This window comes from Melospiza melodia, chromosome 28 (genome assembly GCF_035770615.1).
Source record: "Melospiza melodia melodia isolate bMelMel2 chromosome 28, bMelMel2.pri, whole genome shotgun sequence".
NCBI classification, from domain to species: Eukaryota; Metazoa; Chordata; class Aves; order Passeriformes; family Passerellidae; genus Melospiza; species Melospiza melodia.
Genome location: NC_086221.1, coordinates 5,479,830 through 5,503,577, shown reverse-complemented (window position 1 = coordinate 5,503,577; position 23,748 = coordinate 5,479,830). Strand labels below are relative to the sequence as shown.

General features: G+C 45.3%; 1 protein-coding gene across 1 annotated transcript; it reads right to left on the bottom strand.

Moving 5' to 3' along the window:
* Positions 1 to 2,483: 2,483 nt before the first annotated feature.
* On the bottom strand, positions 2,484 to 23,362 carry PM20D1 (peptidase M20 domain containing 1). The gene is made up of 13 exons (XM_063177799.1): positions 23,167 to 23,362; positions 21,262 to 21,348; positions 20,376 to 20,608; positions 18,945 to 19,031; positions 16,137 to 16,270; positions 15,587 to 15,706; positions 14,756 to 14,831; positions 14,497 to 14,558; positions 14,175 to 14,253; positions 13,097 to 13,168; positions 10,494 to 10,662; positions 7,044 to 7,143; positions 2,484 to 5,837 (listed from the first exon to the last, which is right to left on the bottom strand). Exons 1-13 carry the CDS (start codon positions 23,360 to 23,362, stop codon positions 5,708 to 5,710), a joined length of 1,545 nt encoding a protein of 514 aa, XP_063033869.1. The 3' UTR covers positions 2,484 to 5,707.
* Between the last annotated feature and the right edge of the window lie 386 nt (positions 23,363 to 23,748).

Here is a 23,748-nt window from a genome sequence, read left to right as displayed (position 1 = left end):
TTAATAAAACCAGCCTTCTGATCATGAAGTCAAGATTCTCGTCTAATAATTAGTATAGTCTTATACATTAAGACTATGCTAAAAGGAATAAAGAGAAAAGCTGCTAAGCTAAGAATAGAAAAAGAATGAATCAACAAAGGAGCTCTCCCTGATTCTCCCAGACAGAGCTCAGTCTTTGATGGGCCCTTAATTGTACACAATTAATTGTGTATGGGCCTTAATTGTACATGGGCCAATCACAGATGCACCTGTTGCATTCCACAGCAGCAGATAATCAATGTTTGCATTCTTTCTCTGGGGCCTCAGCTTCCCAGAAGGGGGAAAAATCCTAAAGAAAGGATTTTTATGAAAAGATTTTTATGCTCACGCCATGCAAGCTTGGAGGTGATCTTACAGCAAATGTATCATTCATGTTATTGTTGTTATTGCTGGGAATTTCACACTCCACTTGGGAAAAGTGACATTTTCAGAAACATCTCCTGAACAGGGAAATGGGGTGGGAAGGGATCTGTGCAGACACCAAGCACTGAGTGACTCCCTGGAACAATCACACAGCCACGAGCTGGCACAAATGTGATAAAATAAAGAGGCTTAAAGAGCACAAAGGCAAAGCTGCCCCGTGGAAAAAGCAGGGATAATCATCAGGAGGGATGGGGAGATGGGCAAAGATGGGAATGTGGCGTTTCCCAGTGGATCCTGCAGGAACAGGGGGTGTTTAAAGCACTTTGCTGCAACCTCAGGGACCACTGAAATTCTGCAGAGCACTGCAAGGTGCCAGGCCTGGCTGAGGAGCTGCCCTTAATGAGCTCTGCAAGGAGCCAAATCCCAGGCTCACACTCACACAGGAGCTTTCCCAGCCAAATCCCATGTTCACACTCACACAGGAGGCTCACACTCACACAGGAGCTGCCCCAGCCAAATCTCATGTTCACACTCACACAGGAGCTGCCTCAGCCAAATCTCGAGGCTCACACTCACACAGGAGCTGCCCCAGCCAAATCTCAGAGCTCACACTCACACAGGAGCTGCCCCAGACAAATCTGAAAGCTCACACTCACACAGGAGCTGCCCCAGCCAAATCCCAGGCTCACACTCACACAGGAGCTGCCCCAGCCAAATCTCATGTTCACACTCACACAGGAGCTGCCCCAGCCAAATCTCAAAGCTCACACTCACACAGGAGCTGCCCCAGCCAAATCTCATGTTCACACTCACACAGGAGCTGCCCCAGCCAAATCCATGGCTCACACTCACACAGGAGCTGCCTCAGCCAAATCTCAAAGCTCACACTCACACAGGAGCTGCCTCAGCCAAATCTCAAAGCTCACACTCACACAGGAGCTGCCTCAGCCAAATCTCAAAGCTCACACTCACACAGGAGCTGCCCCAGCCAAATCTCAGGCTCACACTCACACAGGAGCTGCCCAGCCAAATCTCAAAGCTCACACTCACACAGGAGCTGCCCCAGCCAAATCCCAGGCTCACACTCACACAGGAGCTGCCCCAGCCAAATCTCAGGGCTCACACTCACACAGGAGCTGCCAAACCCAGCCCTGCCCTCCCAGCACCCTCTGCCCTTCGCTGCTCCTCCAGCAGCAAAATGAATTTTCTTCCTTTAAAGAAACAATCCTCACAAAAACAGAGGTAAGGGGGTTTTGGCTGGGGGAAAATTACAGAATATAAAGATGCTTTGTGTCTTTAGGACACAACAGGCAAGAAATTCCTCCTTCCACACCTCAACAGCATGACCCAGGTCAGGATTTTCACAACCTGTGCTCTCTCATGGGATTTTTTCCCATTTTCTCCCTGTTTTCCCTCTGCCTGGCAGCACAACCATCAGCTGTTATTGCCCCCCTACAGCCACAGGCAAAGCAAAGGATTTAAACTGAGTTTTACAGAGATTTGCCAGAGAAAAAACAACACCAAACCCTTCTGTGCACCTCCCACTGCCAGGGCTGTGTTTTATTCAGTGCTGTGCCCTGACACATCACTTCTGCTGGGCCTGCACAATGGAATACACAAAGAAATATTTGTCAAATCAACAGAAATGAAGTTAACAGGTAACTTCTATAGAAGTTTTTATCTTGAGCTAAGCTCTCTCCCTTTAGAATATTTATAGTGAGAAATTCTGAGACTCTGGATTTTTTTAAGTGATATTTTTACCTCATTGTCACATTATATTTAGGTAAATGGAAGTTGCTTAACAACTGATTTTTATTCACAGGAGCAGTGACACCTCCACAAAAGAGCCACAGACACGTGCCTGAACAAATCACAGAGTGCAGCAAAGCAGAAAAGATGCAAACTATTTACTGCCCAACAATGCCTGCCCAGGGTGAGCTGATTGTGTGCAGAAAAGGCAGCAAAGATTAAATCTGGCTGGAAAATAGGTGGGTTTGTTTGGATGGAAACTTTATGGATTGCTCAGGTGTGGAAATGACTTCACAGCTACATAAAAAGAAGAAATGATCACCAGAAAAGAATTCCCATTCCTCATTTTATTAGATGAAACTGTCAGTTTTGTTTCAATTATTCAGTGATACAGTTGGAGCCCTCTGGCCACAGTGATAAGATCAAACACAAACAAATAAGTGAATGGAAAGAATTGGGATCACAGTTCCATCAGTGTTTTTCAGGACACATTTCAGGGGATTTCCTGTACATTCCAGCACATTTCACAGTATGAATTCAGAGCAGAACATCCACCCATTGAAGTGCATTACTGAAGCTCTGAAAAACAGCCACATCTGTGCAGGAGGTGCTGCACTGGTCCCTGCAGCAAGGCACTGGCACACTTCCAGGCTTTTCTTTGGCTAACATCACTTTGGTAACTATTTATTAATAAAATTAATTTAATTAAATAAATTACTTGTCTAAATTACTGGTATTTGTCTAAATTAATACTGGTAACCCCAACTGTAAAGGCCAAAGGAATGCTGAACCCTTCAGTGCTGTCATAGGCAGGCAAGAAGTGCAAGATGAATCCATGGCCTGCCTTCCCCAGGATCCAGGCTTTTCCTTGGCTAACATCACTTTTATTGATAAAATTAATTTAATTTAAACTAATTAAATAAATTGTTTGTCTAATTAATACTGGTAACCCAAACTGTCAAAGCCAAAGGAATGCTGAACCCTTCAGTGCTGTCATAGGCAGGCAGGAAGTGCAAGATGAAGCAGAGCCAACATCCATGGCCTGCCTTCCCCAGGATCCAAGCTTTTCCTTGGCTAACATCACTTTGTTAGCTATTTATTGATAAAATTAATTTAATTTTAAATAATTAAATAAATAATTTGTCTAATTAATACTGGTAACCCCAACTGCCAAGGCCAAAGGAATGCTGAACCCTTCAGTGCTGTCATAGAAGAAGTCCAAGATGAACCCAAGGACTGCCTTCCCCAGGCTTCAGGCTTTTCTTTGGCTAACATCACTTTTATTGATAAAATTAACTTAATTAAATAAATTATTTGTCTAATTAATACTGGTAACCCCAACTATTAAGGCCAAAATAATGCTGAACCCTTCAGTGCTGACATAGGTAGGCAAGAAGTGCAAGATGAATCCATGGCCTGCCTTCCCCAGGATTCAGGCTTTTCTTTGGCTAACAACACTTTGTTAGCTATTTATTGATAAAATTAATTTAATTAAATAAATTATTTCTCTAACTAATACTGGTAACCTCAATTATCAAGGCCAAAGGAATGCTGAAGCCTTCAGTGCTGACATAGGCAGGCAAGAAGTGCAAGATGAATCCAAGGATTGCCTTCCCCAGGATTCAGGCTTTTCCTTGCCTAACATAACTTTGCTAACTATTTATTGATAAAATTAATTTAATTTTAACTGATTAAATAAATTATTTGTCTAACTAATACTGGTAACCCCAATTATCAAGGCCAAAGGAATGCTGAAGCCTTCAGTGCTGACATAGAAGTGCAAGATGAAGCAGAGTCAGCATCTGTGGCCTGCCTTCCCCAGGATTCCCAAAAAACTGAGCAGGAAAGTGGAAATTGCTGGCACTGGCAGTGAAGGAACAAACCTGAGAGCCCTCTGAACTGGGAGAAACTGAAGGGCTTCACATCCTTCACAATCAAGTTCTCAGAAGAGCAAAGGAGAAGGATAAAGTGAGAAAAGAGACAAGCAGAAAACAGGGATTTAATTCCTCATTCAAAGCTGCAATCCCTTATTCTGACACACAGCCGTACAACAAACCCTGAGCCACACCCTGAGTCATGGAGGGAACAAAAATCAGCACTAAAATGATGGACAGGAAAGTTTTCAGCACCTCCTCAGTCACAACAACACAGAAGTTCTGGAGTACCTGAAAATAGAGCCAGGGATCAGTGCAGCCAAGGGAGTGAACACTGAACTGGGAGAAACTGAAAGGTTTCAAATCTTTCAAAATTAAGTTTTCAGAAGAACAAAGGAGAAGCACAAAGTGAGAAAAGAGAGGAGCAGACGAGGGATTTAATTCCTCATTCAAAGCTGCAATCCCTTAATCTGACACCCAGTTGAACAACACACCCTGAGTCACAGAGGGAACAAAAATCAGCACTAAAATGATGGACAGGAAAGTTTTCAGCACCTCCTCAGTCACAACAACACAGAAGTTCTGGAGTACAGGAATCAGTGGAGCCATGGGAGTGAACACTGAACTGGGAAAAACTGAAAGGTTTCAAATCTTTCAAAATTAAGTTCTCAGAATAGCAAAGGAGAAGCACAAAGTGAGAAAAGAGAGGAGCAGACAAGAGGGATTTAAAGCTGCAATCCCTTATTCTGACATCCAGCTGTACAACAAACCCTGAGCCACACCCTGAGTCACAGAGGGAGCAAAAATCAGCACTAAAATGATGGACAGGAAAGTTTTCAGCACCTCCTCAGTCACAACAACACAGAAGTTCTGGAGTACCTGAAAATAGAGTCAGGAATCAGTGCAGCCATGGGAGTGAACACTAAACTGGGAAAAACTGAAAGGTTTCAAATCTTTCAAAATTAAGTTTTCAGAAGAACAAAGGAGAAGCACAAAGTGAGAAAAGAGAGGAGCAGACGAGGGATTTAATTCCTCATTCAAAGCTGCAATCCCTTAATCTGACACCCAGTTGAACAACACACCCTGAGTCACAGAGGGAACAAAAATCAGCACTAAAATGATGGACAGGAAAGTTTTCAGCACCTCCTCAGTCACAACAACACAGAAGTTCTGGAGTACCTGAAAATAGAGCCAGGAATCAGTGCAGCCAAGGGAGAATGCCCTGGGAAGCAGCAGAGCCCAGCAGCAGTGCCAGAACTCCTCAGTGTGGCTGCAGCAGTGACAGGAACATTTCAGCACACCACAAACCCTCCCTGTGGCCTTCTGGAAAAATCCTCACCTGGGAAAGATCCATTCACCATCAAAAAGGAGTTTGTCAGAGGCACACAGGGTGAGTCAGCTTCTAGTGTGAGTGGCTGCTGGGCATAGCTCAGATTTTTAGTGATTACCAATTTTAGAGGTTTAAAGAGCTGAAAAAAATTAGTGCCAGATTAATGGCTGCACATCAGAGCACAGAGAGCAGAAATCAGGGTTAGTTGTTGTATTTGGCCACATTCCTATCACACAACCTGCACTTATCCCATCTGTATTTAAACCACAATATAACAAAACCCAAAATTCCAAAATTCCATCTTCAGGCCCTGTCCCAGAGTCCACCTGCAGCTGCTCCTCCCAAAAATCTCTCAGAGCTCGTGGGAGTTGGCGTGGGGCTCTGGAAGGGTCTCAATGTCACAGTTCTTGATCAGCTGAAAGAGGAACTCCACCTGCCTCTCATAATTCTCAATGGAGATTCTCTCATTCAAGCCATGGATCCTGAAAGGAAAAAAGACATTTTTTAGGTCAGGTGGAATTTCTGACACAATTGCACAAAGGCAGCACCTTGCTTGGCTGTTGGCTTCATAAAGAAAAACAGAAAAATGCAGCAATAGAGACCAAAAACTGCACTGTAACCATCAGAAAAACACAGAAATAGAGACCAAAAATTGCACTGTAACCAATAGAAAAATCACAGAAATATATCCCAAAAATTGCACTGTAACCAACAGAAAAATACAGAAATATAGCCCAAAATTTGCACTGTAACCAATAGAAAAACAGTCCAAAACTGCACTGTAACCAATAGAAAAACAGAAATATAGCCCAAAAACTGCACTGTAACAGAAAAATCACAGAAATATAACCCAAAAACTGCACTGTAACCAACAGAAAAATACAGAAATATAGCCCAAAAATTGCACTGTAACCAATAGAAAAATCACAGAAATATAGCCCAAAAACTGCACTGTAACCAACAGAAAAACAGCCCAAAACTGCACTGTAACCAACAGAAAAATACAGAAATATAGCCCAAAAACTGCACTGTAACCAACAGAAAAATCACAGAAATATAGACCAAAACTGCACTGTAACCAACAGAAAAACACAGAAATAGAGACCAAAAATTGCACTGTAACCAACAGAAAAACAGCCCAAAACTGCACTGTAACCAACAGAAAAACAGAAATATAGCCCAAAACTGCACTGTAACCAACCCAAATGTTCTGATTCAAAGGCTCAGAGCTCAACAGCTAACTTTGGAAAAAATCTAAAAATCTAATCTTGAAAAAATCCATTTCTTGGCCATTGCTGCACAGCCAGAACACTCCACTCCTGCACCTCAATAAAATGAGAAATCTGCACCTCAATAAAATGAGAAATCTAAATAAGCAAACAATCCTTTGCATGGTGATGTTGTTATCACGTAACTTCAGGAAATTTCAAATCAATTCAGTGATAAATCTGCAGGACAAGGCCACCTACCAGAACAGCACACAAAGGATGCAAAGCACCACAGAATCAAACCTCAATGTGTCCTGCCTGAATTTGAAGGAATAAAGAGCCAGCTGACACAATCCCAAGGGAATTCCCATCCCCAAAATCCGCAGGAAATGGTGGCATGGGAGGTTCACAAGGCTGGGTTTGTTCTGCTCATGGATCTCCTCTTTGCCTGGGCCCAGCCCCAGGTGCAGAGCTCAGTACCTGGGGAGATCATCCTGTGCCAGGAGCAGAGGGTTGAACCTGTAGATGGCCTTGGTGACGTTGCTGAAGTGCCTGCTGTCCGTGTTCCCAATGCACGTGCCTGCAAAAAAACAAAGCTCAGGGTTGGTCTGCTGCCATCAAAGGTTTATTGCTGCCATCAAAGACTTCAGGTCTAAAAATCCCACCTTATGAAAATAATTTTAGGAAATGAATGTAATGACTTCACTGAGCCATTGCTGCTAAATCTGAAGCAGCAATGTTCACCTGTTATGAGAAAACTGCCTGAGAACCCTGGTATGAAAGGTTCTCAAGGCCTTCATGTTTGTCACTTTTGCTTTCCCATACCTTATCCAAGGACAAGACATTTACTTGTTATTAAAAACAACCTGAGAACTTCTGTTGTTTACATAAACATGCCTGAGAATCTTGTTGTTCACAGAAACAGGCTTTGAGAATTTGCTCCTCACAGCTGCCTTTTACTTTTCCATCTGCTGTATTTTTTCATGGCCTTTTTCCTTCAAGCCATGTCTGAGGGAAAATCTCCAACAATGTATTATATATCACATATCAATAAATCCAGCCTTGCCTTCTGATCATCAAACAAGATTCTCATCCTTCTCTCTCACCATGAAGACCTCATCAAGTCGCTGTAATAAACCACTGCTGCTAAATCTGAGGCAGATGGGGAATTCAGATTAATTAATTCACACACTGCAATGGATAAAAAATGCTGGGCTGACCTCAGTGGCTGCAGGGTGGAATATTTGGAATACTGGATGTACACACAAGTGTCGCAGACATTTTTTCACAGAAATCCTTTCTTTGAGACTTGTTCATCTTCTGGGAAGCTGAGGCCCCAGGAAGAGAATATAAACAATGATTATCAGCTGCTGTGGCATACAATGAGATGCACCTGTGACTGGTCCATGTTCCATTTGTACAATTAAGGGCAGCAAGCTCTCTGGAACACAGCGACAGAGAACTCTCTTGTTTTTAGATCCTTTTCTATGCTATTCTTAGCTTAGCAGCCTCTGCAACTTCTCTTCTTTATTCTTTTTAGTACAGTTATAATGTATTATATATCATATATCAATAAATCCAGCCTTCTGATCATCAAACAAGATTCTCATCCTTCTCTCTCACCATGAAGACCTCATCAAGTCACTGTAATAAACCACTGCTGCTAAATCTGAAGTACATGGGGAATTCAGATTAATTCACACACTGCAATGGATAAAAAATGCTGGGCTGACCTCAGTGGCTGCAGGGTGGAATATTTGGAATACTGGATGTACACACAAGTGTCGCAGACATTTTTTCATAGAAATCCTTTCTTTGAGACTTGTTCATCTTCTGGGAAGCTGAGGCCCCAGGAAGAGAATATAAACAATGATTATAAGATGCACCTGTGACTGGTCCATGTTCCATGTGTACAATTAAGGGCAGCAAGCTCTCTGGAACACAACGACAGAGAACTCTCTTGTTTTTAGATCCTTTTCTATGCTATCCTTAGCTTAGCAGCCTCTGAAACTTCTCTTCTTTATTCTTTTTAGTACAGTTATAATGTATTATATATCATATATCAATAAATCCAGCCTTGCCTTCTGATCATCAAACAAGATTCTCATCCTTCTCTCTCACCATGAAGACCTCATCAAGTCGCTGTAATAAACCACTGCTGCTAAATCTGAGGCAGATGGAGAATTCAGATTAATTAATTCACACACTGCAATGGATAAAAAATGCTGGGCTGACCTCAGTGGCTGCAGTGTGGAATATTTGGAATACTGGATGTACACACAAGCATGCACTTGTTAACTTTGCTAACTTGCTGCAAGTCTGCTTCAGTCTCCACTAAACTGCTGCAAAGTTCATAACTCTATTAAATGGCAAAATCATTTACATTCTGCATCCCTGTGGGAGAATCTGCATTTTCTTAAAAGCTTTAATCCAGATATACAGGTAGATATGCATATAAAGACAGGGGAGGAACGAGTGAGGTGTAAAAAGTGCCCCACCTTTCCCCAGGAGAGAGGAAAAGCAAATTATAACAGTCCTGCACCAAAAGCATCACTGGAAACAGTGATTGGTGCATGCTGGAGAACATTCTGTCCTCCAGGAGCTGAACACACAACTCAACACAAGAATGCTTTGACACAACCTCCCCAAAAATGCAAACTTCAAACTCCCCAAAAATGCAAACTTCAAACTTTCCTCAAAAATGCAAACTTCAACTTCTCCAAAAATACAAACTTCAACCTCCCCAAAAATACAAACTTCAACCACCCCAAACTTCAACCTCCCCAAACTTCAGCCTCCCCAAAAATGCAAACTTCCAACTCCCCAAAAATGCAAACTTCAACCTCCCCAAAAATGCAAACTTCAAACTTCCCCAAAAATCTAAACTTCAAACTTCCCAAAAATGCAAACTTCCAACTCCCCAAAAATGCAAACTTCCCAAAAATGCAAACTTCAAATTTCAACCTCTCCCAAAATGCAAACTTCAACCTTCCCCAAAAATGCAAACTTCAAACTTCCAAAAAATGCAAATTTCAGCCTCTCCAAAAATGCAAACTTCAACCTCCCCAAAAATGCAAACTTCCCAAAAATGCAAACTTCAGCCTCCCCAAAAATGCAATCTTCTATCTCCCCAAAAATGCAAACTTCCTAAAAATGCAAACTTCAGCCTCCCCAAAAATGCAAACTCCAAACTCCCCCAAAAACGCAAACTTCAACCTCCCCAAAAACGCAAACTTCAAACTTCCCAAAAATGCAAACTTCAAATTTCAACCTCTCCAAAAATGCAAACTTCAACCTTCCCCAAAAATGCAAACTTCAACTTCTCCAAAAATACAAACTTCAACTTCTCCAAAAATGCAAACTTCAACCTCCCCAAAAATGCAAACTTCAAACTTCCCCAAAAATCTAAACTTCAACCTCCCCAAAAATCTAAACTTCAAACTTCCCCAAAAATGCAAACTCCAAACTCCCCCAAAAATGCAAACTTCAAACCTCCCCAAAAATGCAAACTTCAAATTTCAACCCAACAACTGCAGAGCTGGGAAGGAGCTGCAGAAAGGGAAGGGGCTGGGACCATAAGGAACAATGCAGAAAAGCAGGAATGGCTTTGGCAGCTATGAAAATAAAAGAAGAACTGAAGCAAGACCTCCTCCTCTCCCTCACAATTCCTTTCTTCCCTGAAGAGATCCCTTTGTATGTGTAGAAAACCCAATTCAAGGCTCATTGTTTCTGGCAGCTTCCTGTTTGCTTTTTTACTTCCACTACTCAAAAACAACATTACAACTTTTCAAGCATGGAGAGGGAAGGGAATAAAAAGAGGAAAAAGCAGCTGTTTCCAGCAGTTAACAGCTGGGGTGGAGGAGGACACAGCAAATGGAAAGAAGGGAAAAGCAGAAGAGGAAACAACAATCATCATGTGCCTGCTGTCACCTGGGACCACACTGTCCACATCTGGGAAAATGTCCAGGATGGTTTTTTGAAAAATGTGGATTGCAAATGTCTGCTCATCCCAAGGGCTGATGGGCAGGGGGTCAAAGGCCTCCACCACATCAATCTTCACTCTGTCATCAGCAATGGTGCTCCTGACGGCCTCCAGCACCTGGGGGTGAAACACACACACCAAAGGAGCACAAGAAATGAGAAACCAGCCCTCAGAGACATCTGCAGATGTTCAGCTCTCCAGAAAACATCTGTCTGTGCACTGTCAGGTTGTGGCTGCAAACACAGCCTGGAAGTGTGTGTCAGCTCCTCTTCTGACACTTCAGCTGGGTTTTTAAATCTCTGTCTCCAGGTGCTCCTGAACTGCTTCAGCCCTGGCAGGCAGGAGCTCAGCCTGCTGCTCTGGGGGATTATGGCACCCAAATAACCCAGAAAAGCTCCCAGAGAGAGAAACTTCCAGCAAAGGCTTGGGGAGGGAAGAGGTTTTGTAATGACAACATTTCCCAGCTGCTCTGGGCTGGACAGGCCTGTCAGACATCCTGAGGTGTGCAAGGTCCCCAAAGTGTCCCAGGTCACAAACCCATTGCACATCCCAGAGGATCCACATTCCCTGGGGCACAAAATATCCCAGAGGATCCACATTCCCTGGGGTACAAAATATCCCAGAGGATCCACATGCTCTGGGGCACAAAATATCCCAGAGGATCCACATTCCCTGGGGCACAAAATATCCCAGAGGATCCACATGCTCTGGGGCACAAAGATATCCCAGAGGATCCACATTCCCTGGGGTACAAAGATATCCCAGAGGATCCACATGCTCTGGGGCACAAAATATCCCAGAGGATCCACATTCCCTGGGGCACAAAGATATCCCAGAGGATCCACAATCCCTGGGGTACAAAAATATCCCAGAGGATCCACATTCCCTGGGGTACAAAATATCCCAGAGGATCCACATTCCCTGGGGTACAAAATATCCCAGAGGATCCACATTCCCTGGGGCACAAAGATATCCCAGAGGATCCACAATCCCTGGGGTACAAAAATATCCCAGAGGATCCCCTGAGGTGTGCAAGATCCCCAAACTGTCCCAGGTCACAAACCCATACCACATCCCAGAGGATCCACATTCCCTGGGGCACAAAATATCCCAGAGGATCCACATGCTCTGGGCACAAAATATCCCAGAGGACCCACGTTCTCTGGGACACAAAATATCCCAGAGGATCCACATGCTCTGAGCATAAAAATATCCCAGAGGATCCCCTGAGGTGTGCAATATCCCCAAAATGTCCCAGGTCACAAACCCATCCCACATCCCAGAGGATCCACGTGCTCTGGGCGTAAAAATATCCCAGAGGATCCACATTCCCTGGGGTACAAAAATATCCCAGAGGATCCACATGCTCTGGGCGTAAAAATATCCCAGAGGATCCACAATCCCTGGGGTACAAAATATCCCAGAGGATCCCCTGAGGTGTGCAAGATCCCCAAACTGTCCCAGGTCACAAACCCATCCCACATCCCAGAGGATCCACATGCTCTGGGGCACAAAATATCCCAGAGGATCCACATTCCCTGGGGCACAAAAATATCCCAGAGGATCCACGTGCTCTGGGGCACAAAATATCCCAGAGGATCCACAATCCCTGGGGTACAAAATATCCCAGAGGATCCACATTCCCTAGGGCACAAAGATAGCCCAGAGGATCCACAATCCCTGAGGCACAAAATATCCCAGAGGATCCACATGCTCTGAGCATAAAAATACCCCAGAGGATCCCCTGAGGTGTGCAATATCCCCAAAATGTCCCAGGTCACAAACCCATCCCACATCCCAGAGGATCCACATGCTCTGGGGCACAAAAATATCCCAGAGGATCCACAATCCCTGGGGTACAAAAATATCCCAGAGGATCCACAATCCCTGGGGTACAAAAATATCCCAGAGGATCCACATGCTCTGGGCACAAAAATACCCCAGAGGATCCCCTGAGGTGTGCAAGATCCCCAGAATGTCCCAGGTCACAAACCCATCCCACATCCCAGAGGATCCACGTGCTCTGGGCACAAAATATCCCAGAGGATCCACATGCTATGGGGCACAAAAATATCCCAGAGGATCCACATTCCCTGGGGTACAAAATATCCCAGAGGATCCACATTCCCTGGGGCACAAAATATCCCAGAGGATCCACAATCTCTGGGGCACAAAATATCCCAGAGGATCCACATTCCCTGGGGCACAAAATATCCCAGAGGATCCCCTGAGGTGTGCAAGATCCCCAGAATGTCCCAGGTCACAAACCCATCCCACATCCCAGAGGATCCACGTGCTCTGGGCACAAAATATCCCAGAGGATCCACATGCTATGGGGCACAAAAATATCCCAGAGGATCCACAATCCCTGGGGTACAAAATATCCCAGAGGATCCACAATCCCTGAGGTACAAAATATCCCAGAGGATCCACATTCCCTGGGGTATAAAATATCCCAGAGGATCCACAATCCCTGGGGCACAAAAATATCCCAGAGGATCCACATTCCCTGGGGTACAAGGGCTGAGATCTGAGCTCTGCCCAGGGCTACCTCAGCAGCTGTCTCAGCTGAGTGGATCCTGAAGTTCACTGTGGCTCTGGCAGAGGAAGGGATGACATTCACCTGGAAAAAAGGAAAGGTCAAAGTTTAAAAGGAAGTGAAAATCAGAATAAAATGCCAGCTGAAAACTCAGAACTGCTCAAACAACTTCAGGCCTCAGGTGCTCCAGTGTTTCCACCAAGTGTGATGTCTCTTACACTGTAAATTCTATCTAAAATGCAGATAAATACACAAAGAAATATTCATGAAATCAACAGAAATTAAGTTATTTGTTACTTCTGTAGAAGTTTTTATCTTGAGCTAAGCTCCCTCCCTTCTGAAAATTTATACTGAGAAATTCTGAAATTGGATTTTTTAAGTGATATTTTCATCTCATTGTCACACTACATGCTTCATATTTAGGTACATATAAGTTGCTTAACAACTGATTTTTATTGAACACATAATTCTTCTTATCTACAGACTGAATATTTAAAACTTTGCTAAACAAAACCATATGAAATCTTTAGAAAAAACGCCAAGGAGCCAGGGTGTCACTTCCCTCCTGGCCACTCCGTGTCACTGTTCAGCCACTGCATCCTTTCCTGCCCTTTTCACTCACAGATTTTTCAGGGACACACCAAACACATCCTGGCCGTGTTTCAGGGCTCCAGGATTTTTGGACAGCTCCACCTCCTTATCAGGGCAGGATCTGGCTGTTATCTCTCAGTCCAAGGTGCACATTTAACACACTTCAGGCAAACCCCAGAGCTGTGGTGCAGATGTCTGGGTCAGGGAAGTGTTTGTGACTGTGACAGTTTCAAATCTTGCCTCTGATACTTTGTAGGATTATGCACAAACCACATTTTATTGTCTATGCTGAAATATTAACAATTTTATCAGAGGTGGACAGAGATCAGATAATTCTGAAAGATTTTCAACTGATTTTCAAGTCCAAGCTATATCTGAAATAAGAATTAGACACCACACAGGGCCAACACTGATCTTAGAACTGGATTTAAAGGGGTGGAAATTAAATGTCCTAATTGTCTCATCATAATTACATGGAGAAAAACCCAAATGGAAGCACCTTGATTCCTGCATTAAACAGGGTGACTGCAGTGGTTGTTCGGATCAAGGCGTTGGTGGAAGGTTTCCAGGCAAGGACTCTACAAAAAACAGAAACAAACAAACACAATTTTTAACTTAATAACTTAAAAATCGCTAAAAATTAAACACCAGAATTTATTTCACAGCTGAATGATGGCTTATTCAATTAACAAAGTGGTTATTAACAGGAAACCACTGAATTATCTAAACCATAAAATAGCTGATTTCCTGCAAGATTAGAAATGGCTTCATCTTTTAAGGGTGAGAGGCTGGGGATGTTTATCAAGGATCTCTTTTCTTACCTGCTGACAATAGGTGAGAACAGCCACAAATTGCTCATGATGATGTTGAGAGGAAAGTTGAACTAAAGGGAAGAAACAAAACCAAAAATCAGAAAGTTTTTATTTGCCAAGAGCACAGTGGAGTCACTTGAATATACACAAAACAATTCCAGCAGGAACAATAATCTGGGAGGAAAACCAGCTTTTGTATCCTTTTTACACAACTAAATTCTTCAATTTCTTATGGAAATTTGGGAATGAAACCTGGCTGGCTCCTCACCTCTGCTGCAAGGTGCTCCATGGTCATGAGCTCTGGGCCGTGGCCAAACAGGTTGGGCAAGGGATTCTGCTCCAGCCTACAAAACAAATTGTTAAAGTTTGCACCACTGAAAAGGTTAAAAAACAACTCTCTGGCTGCTGTTGCTCCAGAAGGATGTCAGGAATTTGATTTGTGAAATGTGTCTGTTATTGGAGATGCAATCACACTCTGCTCTCCTGGTAATGACTGCAAGCACAGCTCCACAGATTTCTGGGCATTCCAGTCACATGCAAAGATTTCCTTCGAGAAACAGCAGCAAAAATCCCAAAACCTGGCTGCTATAAATACATGGAAATCCAGAAAAATAGCACACAAATCCCACCAGGTCTGGACAAACTCAGTTTTCCTAAAATATGTATTTCTTAGCCAATTTGGTATCCACACAGAGATGCAGAGAGGTGATTTCTGCAGTCAGGTTATGACTCTGTTCTGTGCTCATTGGCTTGGAGAATTCCCAGCTGAGGTAGGAACAAATTCCAGAGAAATCCTGCCACCCAAACAAAGGAATCTCTGTTGCTACAGAGGAAATCAGGGCAGACAGCATTTGTCTTGCTTTTAAAGAATTGGCTGACACTTGGAACAGCTGAAGTGCAAAGACTCTGCAGACACCTGGCAATTGTCCCTTGGCTGGGAGTTTCATTCCTGCCCTTCAAAGTGAGCTCCAAACTGCAATTGCAAATATAGAACAGCAGTTTGAAAAAGACTGGACACAAATATTTAAGAAGTCACATATCAGTGATTCAGGAGGTTTTTTTGACTGTTTTTGGCAGTGGGTGACAGGGAAATTCTCACCTGGACATGGCTGCTGCCAGAATGCCAATACTTGTCTCCTTAGGGGGAAAGGATGAATGCCCTGGCTCCTTTTCCACTGTGAAGTTCAGTGTCATTGAACCTTTTTCTGTGACAGCAATCCTGGACAATGATAAATTAATCAATTAATTAACAAATAAATGACTAATGTCATTCCAAACACACACACACACAGACTGTAGATAAAAACAACTACTCTGCATAGTTTTAGTATGATAAAAACCACTCAAGCAGCAACAACAAATCATTAACACAGTGTTTAGATCCCTGCAGGACTGATGGCTGGGCTGATTCTGCAGTGAATTCCAATGCTCAGAGGAACTTTGTGCCTCTGTCAGCACGAGTGTGATGGACAGCAGGAGAGGCTGAAGGTCCCTGCCTTGCACTTTGTGCCTCTGCTGCAGCTCCAGCAGCACCAACATCCTGAAAACATTCTGCAGTGATATCAACAATGTCATTTAGCACTAATTAATGACTGAAAATGAATCACATTCTGGTGTGAATTAAGGAATAAAATAATCACAACTCTTACATGGCCACTGGCTTCTTCACCCCTGCAATGATGCCGTCCAGCACTGCACTCCCCTCGTCCAGCAGGAAGGAGAGTTCCACTCCTCTGGCTTCCAGCAGAGCTGCAATTCTCTTTGCTCCCTTCAGCCCAGACACCTGTGCAATCCAGGCACAGAACTGATCACATCCAGCCAAAACACTGGCAGGAAAACTGGAAAGCACCTTGCTGTTGGCTACAGCACAAGGAATGCATGAAATCCCCCGGGGAACAGCTCCAGAGCAACATAAAAGAATCTTCCAGGAAAATTAATTGGAGATTGTTAATGGCCTGATAGCAGATGAATTTATAGCCATGATGAGAAGTGCATTTATTGATGAGTCACTGGCTGCTGCTTTCATTTTGATATCTGAGCTGTAAACTCACTGATTAGCAACTGCAGAGCTATTTATTTCAACTATTAATAATTCTTTGTCTTTATATTTGCCTAACCAAATCCACCTCCCCTGTCTCTCTGTACCACTGGAACATATTTGCCAGTTCTTCCTGGCACAACCATGTGAAACTCAGCCCAGCTTTTCCTGTCTCCAAAATGGGATTCCTGCTGCACCTTCCTTGCAGAAAAGAATTTGAAGTGACACCTCCAATGCTCTTTTCCCTTTGCCCATCACACCAAACCCTTTGTGAAGCAGTGACTGCTGCTTTCATTTTGATATCTGAGCTGTAAACTCACAGATTAGCAACTGCAGATCTATTTATTTCAACTGCTAATAATTCTTTGTCTTTATATTTTGACAGTGCCTAACCAAACCCACCTCTCCTGTCTCTCTGTACCACTGGAATGTATTTGCCAGTTCTTCCTGAACGTTTCCTACAACCATGTGAAACTCAACCCAGCTTTTCCTGTCTCCAAAATGGGATTCCTGCTGCACCTTTCTTGAAGAAAAGAATCTGAAGTGACACCTCCAATGTTCTCTTCCCTTTGCCCATCACACCAAACCCTTTGTGAATGTCACTCCAAGCCAAACAATCAATCCAGAACCGTGACCTGGGGCCTGACACATTATCTCCCCACAGAACCAAGAAAAACAGGAAAGACCTTCCAGCTAAACAATGTTTCAAAATGAAGCCCTGTTACTTAGAGGAACAATGCAAACAGCTTGTTGTGGCAAAGAAAAGGAAAGAAAATACCTGCTCATGGTGGCCAACACAGAAGGAGTGGTGGGATCTGGAATTCCAGAGAGGGCAGAGAATCATGGCCCTAAAAAGCCAAATTATTTGTGTGGAGCACAGATGGATTTGCACTTTGCAAATTCAGCCTGCACTGAACAGAGAGGGCAGAGAATCAGGACCCTAAATAGCCAAATTATTTCTGTAGAGCACAAATAGTTTGCAATTTAGGCCTGCACTGAAATGCTGTCAGTTTTGGCTGCAAGCTTTGGCAGTAGAATGAAAATGGAGAATGAAAATGGAGATCCATTGGAGAAAGCAGAGCCACCCCTCCCAAAGCAGGCTCCAAGTGCAACAGCCCAAAATAAAATGCAATGAGGAGATGCTGGGTCCTGCCCCCACAATGAGGGGCTGCAAGGAGCCCTCACAACCAAATCCCATCACAGGGAGAGGGGAAAATGTTACAGTCAGGGACCTTCAGCCCTTCCACAGGGAAGGAAGACACAGCAAAGGGAGTGGGAATCAGCTTCAGCTCAAATTTCCTTAGGGCTTTCTAAGGAAAAACCCTCAGGAGTGTGTTGTGGCAAGGAGAGGAAAGACAATACCTCCTCATGGTGGCCAATGCCAATAGAGAAGGAGAGGTGGGGTCTGGAATTCCAGAGAAGGCAGGGAATCATGGCCCTCAACAGCCAAGTTATTTGTTTAGAGCAGAAATGCAATGGAGGGTGTCACTTCAAATTCTTAGGGCTAAGGAAAACCCCCAGGAGTGTGTTGTGGCAAGGAAAGGAAAGACAATACCTCCTCATGGTGGCCAGTGCCAACACAAAAGGAAAGGCAGGGCAGGGAATTCTACGGAGGGCAGAGAATCATGCCTCCAAATACCCAAATTATTTCTGTAGAGCACAAATAGTTTGCAATTGAGGCCTGCACTGAAATGCTGTCAGTTTTGGCTGCAAGCTTTGGCAGTAGAATGAAAATGGAGATCCATTGGAGAAAGCAGAGCCCCCCTCCCAAAGCAGGCTCCAAGTGAAAACAGCCCATAATAAAATGCAATGAGGAGATGCTGGGTCCTGCCCCCACAATGAGGGGCTGCAAGGAGGGAAAACTGCACTGACCCAACCAAATCCCATCACAGGGAGAGAGGAAAATGTTACAGTCAAGGATCTTCCACAGCAAAGGGAGTGGGAATCAGCCTCAGCTCAAATTTCCTTAGGGCTTTCTAAGGAAAAACCCTCAGGAGTGTGTTGTGGCAAGGAAAGGAAAGACAATACCTCCTCATGGTGGCCAATGCCAACAGAGAAGGGGTGGTGGAGTCTGGAATTCCAGAGAGGGCAGAGAAGCATGGCCCTCAACAGCCAAATTATTTGTTTAGAGCAGAAATGCAATGGAGGGTGTCACTTCAAATTCTTAGGGCTAAGGAAAACCCCCAGGAGTGTGTTGTGGCAAGGAGAGGAAAGACAATACCTCCTCATGGTGGCCAGTGCCAATAGAGAAGGAGAGGTGGGGTCTGGAATTCTAGAGAGGGCAGAGAATCATGCCTCCAAATACCCAAATTATTTCTGTAGAGCAGAAATGCAATGGAAGGTGTCACTTCAAGTTCTTAGGGCTTTCTAAGGAAAAACCCCCAGGAGTGTGTGGTGGCAAGGAGAGGAAAGGCAATACCTCCTCATCGTGGCCAATGCCGATGTAGAAGGAGCGCTGGGGTCGGTAATTCCTCCTGAGCAGGAACTCCAGAGCTTGCAGAATGCCCTGCAGGAAAAGCAGAACTGCTGAACCATCCCCGGGGGTGATCAGGAGAATAAATGCAACAGAATGCAGAGTGATGGAAGAGAATTCAATGTTTTCATACCCTTGTGCTGTTCACTGCTAAGCTTTGATCCCTACAGTTCCCACTGGGATATTCCCATTCCCATTCCTTGGAAAAGTCCCTGCAGGGGTTTTGCTCAGTAATGCTGTGACAGGAGCCAGGGTAGGGACATGAAATCCAGAGCAGCTGGGTCAGGGACAAACTGCACAGGAGCCCCCAGAGCCACAGGGAATTCCCTGTGCCTTGGACACTCCCAGGGATGGGGCAGCCACAGATTTTCTGCCATAAAAATTTAACCTGGCATTTAACCCAATACATCTGTATGTGTGATTCTCCTGATTCTTTGGGAGTTTTAACCATCTTTTCTCCAGTTAGCAGTGAACAATGAGTGAAAAACCCCATCTTTAGGAAAAACTTGGAATTTATCCCTGACAGAAAGAGGGGTGAGAAAGAGACACCACAGTGAATTCCCTGTGCCTTGGACACTCCCAGGGATGGGGCAGCCATGGATTCTCTGGCCTAAAACTTTAACCTGGCATTTAACCCAATACATCTGTATGTGTCAGTATGATTCTCCTGATTCTTTGGGAGTTTTAACCATCTCTTCTTCAGTAACAGTGAACAATGAGTGAAAACACCCCATCTTTAGGAAAAAGATGAATAAATTCCAAACTAGGAACTTATCCCTGACAGAAAGAGGGGTGAGAGAGAGACCCCACAGGGAATTCCAAGTGCCTTGGACACTCCCAGGGATGGGGCAGCCATGGACTCTCTGGCCTAAAACTTTAACCTGGCATTTAACCCAATACATCTGTATGTGTGATTCTCCTGATTCTTTGGGAGTTTTAACCCTCTTTTCTCCAGTAACAGTGTACAATGAGTGAAAACACCCCATCTTTAGGAAAAACTTGGAATTATCCAAACTAGGAATTTATCCCTGGCAGAAAGAGGAGTGAGAGAGAGACCCCACAGTGAATTCCAAGTGCCTTGGACACTCCCAGGGATGGGGCAGCCATGGATTCTCTGGCCTAAAACTTTAACCTGGCATTTAACCAAATCCATCTGTATGTGTCAGTATGATTCTCCTTTTCTCCAGTAACACTGAACAATGAGTGAAAACACCCCATCTTCAGGAAAAACCTGGAATTTATCCAAACTAGGAGTTTATCCCTGACAGAGAGAGGAGTGAGAGACAGAAGACAGCACAGAGAATTCCAGAGGATGGGCAGCTCCCTCTGCCTTGCCAGGCTGGCTCTGTGTGGAAGGACATTAGCAGGCCCACATACCATGGCAGAGTTTTTGTTGTCCAGCGTTCCTCGGCCGTAGATGAATCCCTGGTGCTCTGCAGCTGAGAAAGGAGGGAAATCCCAGCCCTCAGGGGGAGCAGGCACCACATCCATGTGTGCCAGCAGCATGTAGGGCAGCAGGCCAGGGGCAGAGCCCTGCACTGTAAACAGGTGGCTGTATTGGCCAACAATTTCATGTTGGATGAACTTTGAAGAAAATACAGCTGGGAAGACTGTTGAAAAGAAAATTAAAGGTACACGTGAAAGAAAAATTAACAATAATGGCAAATTTTAGCATTATTGCATAGCTGTCAGGTAGGGAGCAGCAGGGGGGGTGTAAATAAGGAACTGTAAATCATCAGGAACTGTAAGTAAGACTGGGCACAGAAGTTCTCACACTTCTACCAATCCATCTCACTTGGGATTTAAAAGCCACCTAAACAAAACCAGAATTCTTGCTCAGCAGTAGAATTTCTCACACTTTTACCAATCTATCTCACTTGGGATTTAAAAGCCTCCTAAACAAAACCACAATTCTTGCTCAGCAGTGCTGCAGCTCTTTTGCAGGGCACAATGAAGGAACTGCCAAAAATTAGGTTGAAGCAGCAGCAGTCATCCTCTTTTAATTTTTTAAGGCATTTAAGCATCTCAAGGATCAAAAACCATCATTACAAAAAGTCTTTTGAACCTTTTGAGGCCATTGATATCACTGCTACAGAGGTGACACATGTGACATTTCTGACAGGAAATTTCTTCATTCATGTCTGACAGGACATTTCTTCAGGAAAAATATAAAAATCTCTTATATTCAGGAATGATACATGCTCTCTTCAATTTGTCTATGAAAACAGAGCAGCAGAAATTGCCAAGACTGAAAGCTCAGTACCTTTCTGAATGTAACTCCCAAATTCTGCCATGGCAGTTGTGTTCAAATCCTCTGGAGACCAGGACACAGTTGGGATTTTAATGGCCCCTTCAAAGAAACACAGAACAGAAATCACTCAGCACCAAAACCAAACAAAGCACTTCAAAACTGGAAGCACATTTATGTTCCTGAGAGGTTTTCTGGGCTTTAAACATCATTTCACAGCACAGCACGAGCTGCCATGATCAAAAAGAGACTGATGTGCTTCAGCTGCAGCCACCAGCATTTCCTGAGAGCTCAGCCAAGGCATCTCCCCAGACAATTTGACTCCACTTTTCATGCTGAAGTGTTGAATGATCTCCTTAGAAATGCTCCTGCCCAGGAGCAGCTGCAATTTGCTTGGGTGAGCTGATTGCCCAGAGCCACAGGCAGCTGGGCTGGCACTCCAAGGCTCTTTCTCAAGAGTTAAGCAGGTTGTGATGGTTATTACACCCCCATAGTGCTTTGTAAATTAACCTATAAAAATGAACCTTTATGAATGAACCTTTATAAACACACAGGGCTTTTGTTGGCCCTTTTGGTCTGCACTGTCATTTAAACAGGCTCTCCAACATCCCGTCCCTGTCCTGCAGAACATGGAGCAACTCAACCCCAGCTGCCTTTCCAAACAGCAGCTCCCAGCAGAGGTTATGGATTCTTTTGAGGTGGTGTGATTCATGAATTAGCACAAAAATCTACTGTGAGCCTTCATTTTCCCATTAAAGAAGAATGCAAACACAATTTGCTAGGCAATAAATCCTCCAAACCAGCGAGGTATGAGGTTTGCACACAGGGTTTTATCACTTGGTGCCAGATTGTGGTTTCCTGCACAGTGCCAGCCCTGCTGAGAGCTAAAGCCCTCCAATGTTCTACGTCAGACAGCACAAGGAGCCCAGCACTGGGCACAGCAGTGGTGAGCAAGAACAAGAAAGGGAGAAAATCCCGACGGTGACTTATCCAGGGGACAAAGGGATGTCTGGAAACGCCTTCACGGGTGTCTGGCAAAATTCTGTGTGTACAAGCAGGAAATGGTGGAGAAAATCAACACAGGGCAAAAGCTGGCTCAGGAGAAGCTCAGGAACGCTGAGGCTGGAAAATCCCTGTGGGATCATCGAGTCCAGGCTGTGCCCGATCCCCACCCTGAGCACTCAGTGCCACCTCCAGGGATGGGCGCTCCAAACCCCCCTGGGCAGCCCTTTCCAGCCCTTTCCATGAGGAAATTCCTGCTCATGTCCAACCTGAGCCTCCCCAGCCCAGCCTGAGGCCGTTCCCTCTCCTCCCGTCCCTGTTCCCTGGGATAAGATCCCAAATCCCCCCCGGCTGTGCCCTCCTGGCAGGAGTTGTGCAGAGCCAGAAATTCCCCCTGAGCCTCCTTTGCTCCAGGCTGAGCCCCTGCCCAGCTCCCTCAGGACTCTCCAAACCCTTCCCCAGCTCCCTCAGGACTCTCCAAACCCTTCCCCAGCTCCCTCAGGACTCTCCAAATCCTTCTCAGCTCCTCCATTCCCTTCCCAGCTCCCTCAGGATTCTCCAAACTCTTCAGGACTCTCCAGACCCTTCCCAGCTCCCTCAGCTCCTCCATTCCCTTCCCAGCTCCCTCAGGTTCCTCCATTCCCTTCCCAGCTCCCTCAGGTTTCTCCACTCCCTTCCCTGGACTCGCTCCAGCCCTTCCTGAACTGCAGCGCCCAGAGTTGAACAGGGCGCTCGAGGCGTGGCCTCAGCAGTGCCCAGCACAGATTTTCAATCACTTTCTTAGTCCTGCTGGCAGCCAACACCCGGTTCCTTCCAGGGAAAGCACCTGGGGAGAGGCCGCCTCCACACCCGCCCGCCGTGCCCTGGGTCCCCCCTCAGGAGGGGCGAGGGGGGCTCGCAGCGCTCGGGCCCCCTCACCTCGCAGCGCCTCCTTAAGCTCCCGCCGCTCGCTGGCGCTGAGGGCGGCGGTGCCGGCGCTCCGTGCCCACAGCCGCGGCACCCCGGCCGGGGGCCGCAGGACGAAGGCGCGGAGCAGGACGGCGGCCGCCAGGGCCAGCACCACCGAGCCCAGCGCCAGCAGCGCCACCGTCACCGCCCGCCGCCCGCCCGCCATCACTGACACCGCCGCGCCCCCGCGGCTGATTGGCGTTACCGAGAGCCAATCACCACCCGACCCGTCAGCATAGCGACCAATGGGATTGGGGCAGGGGCGGGATTAACCGGTTGCTCTCGCGGGGGCTGCTGGGAGATGTAGTTTGCAGCGCATGTGGTGGCGGCTGAGCGAAGCTCTGGTTAGGGAATGGTTTGCATTGGAAAGGATCATAAATCCCATCTCCTTCCTTCCCTGCCTTGTCAGGGACACCTTCCACTGTCCCTGGGTGCTCCAAGCCCTTTCCAACCTGGCCTTGGACAATTCCAGTGGTGGGGCAGCCACAGCTGCTCTGGGCACCCTGTGCCAGGGCCTGACCACCCTCACAGGGAAGAATTTCTTCCCAATAT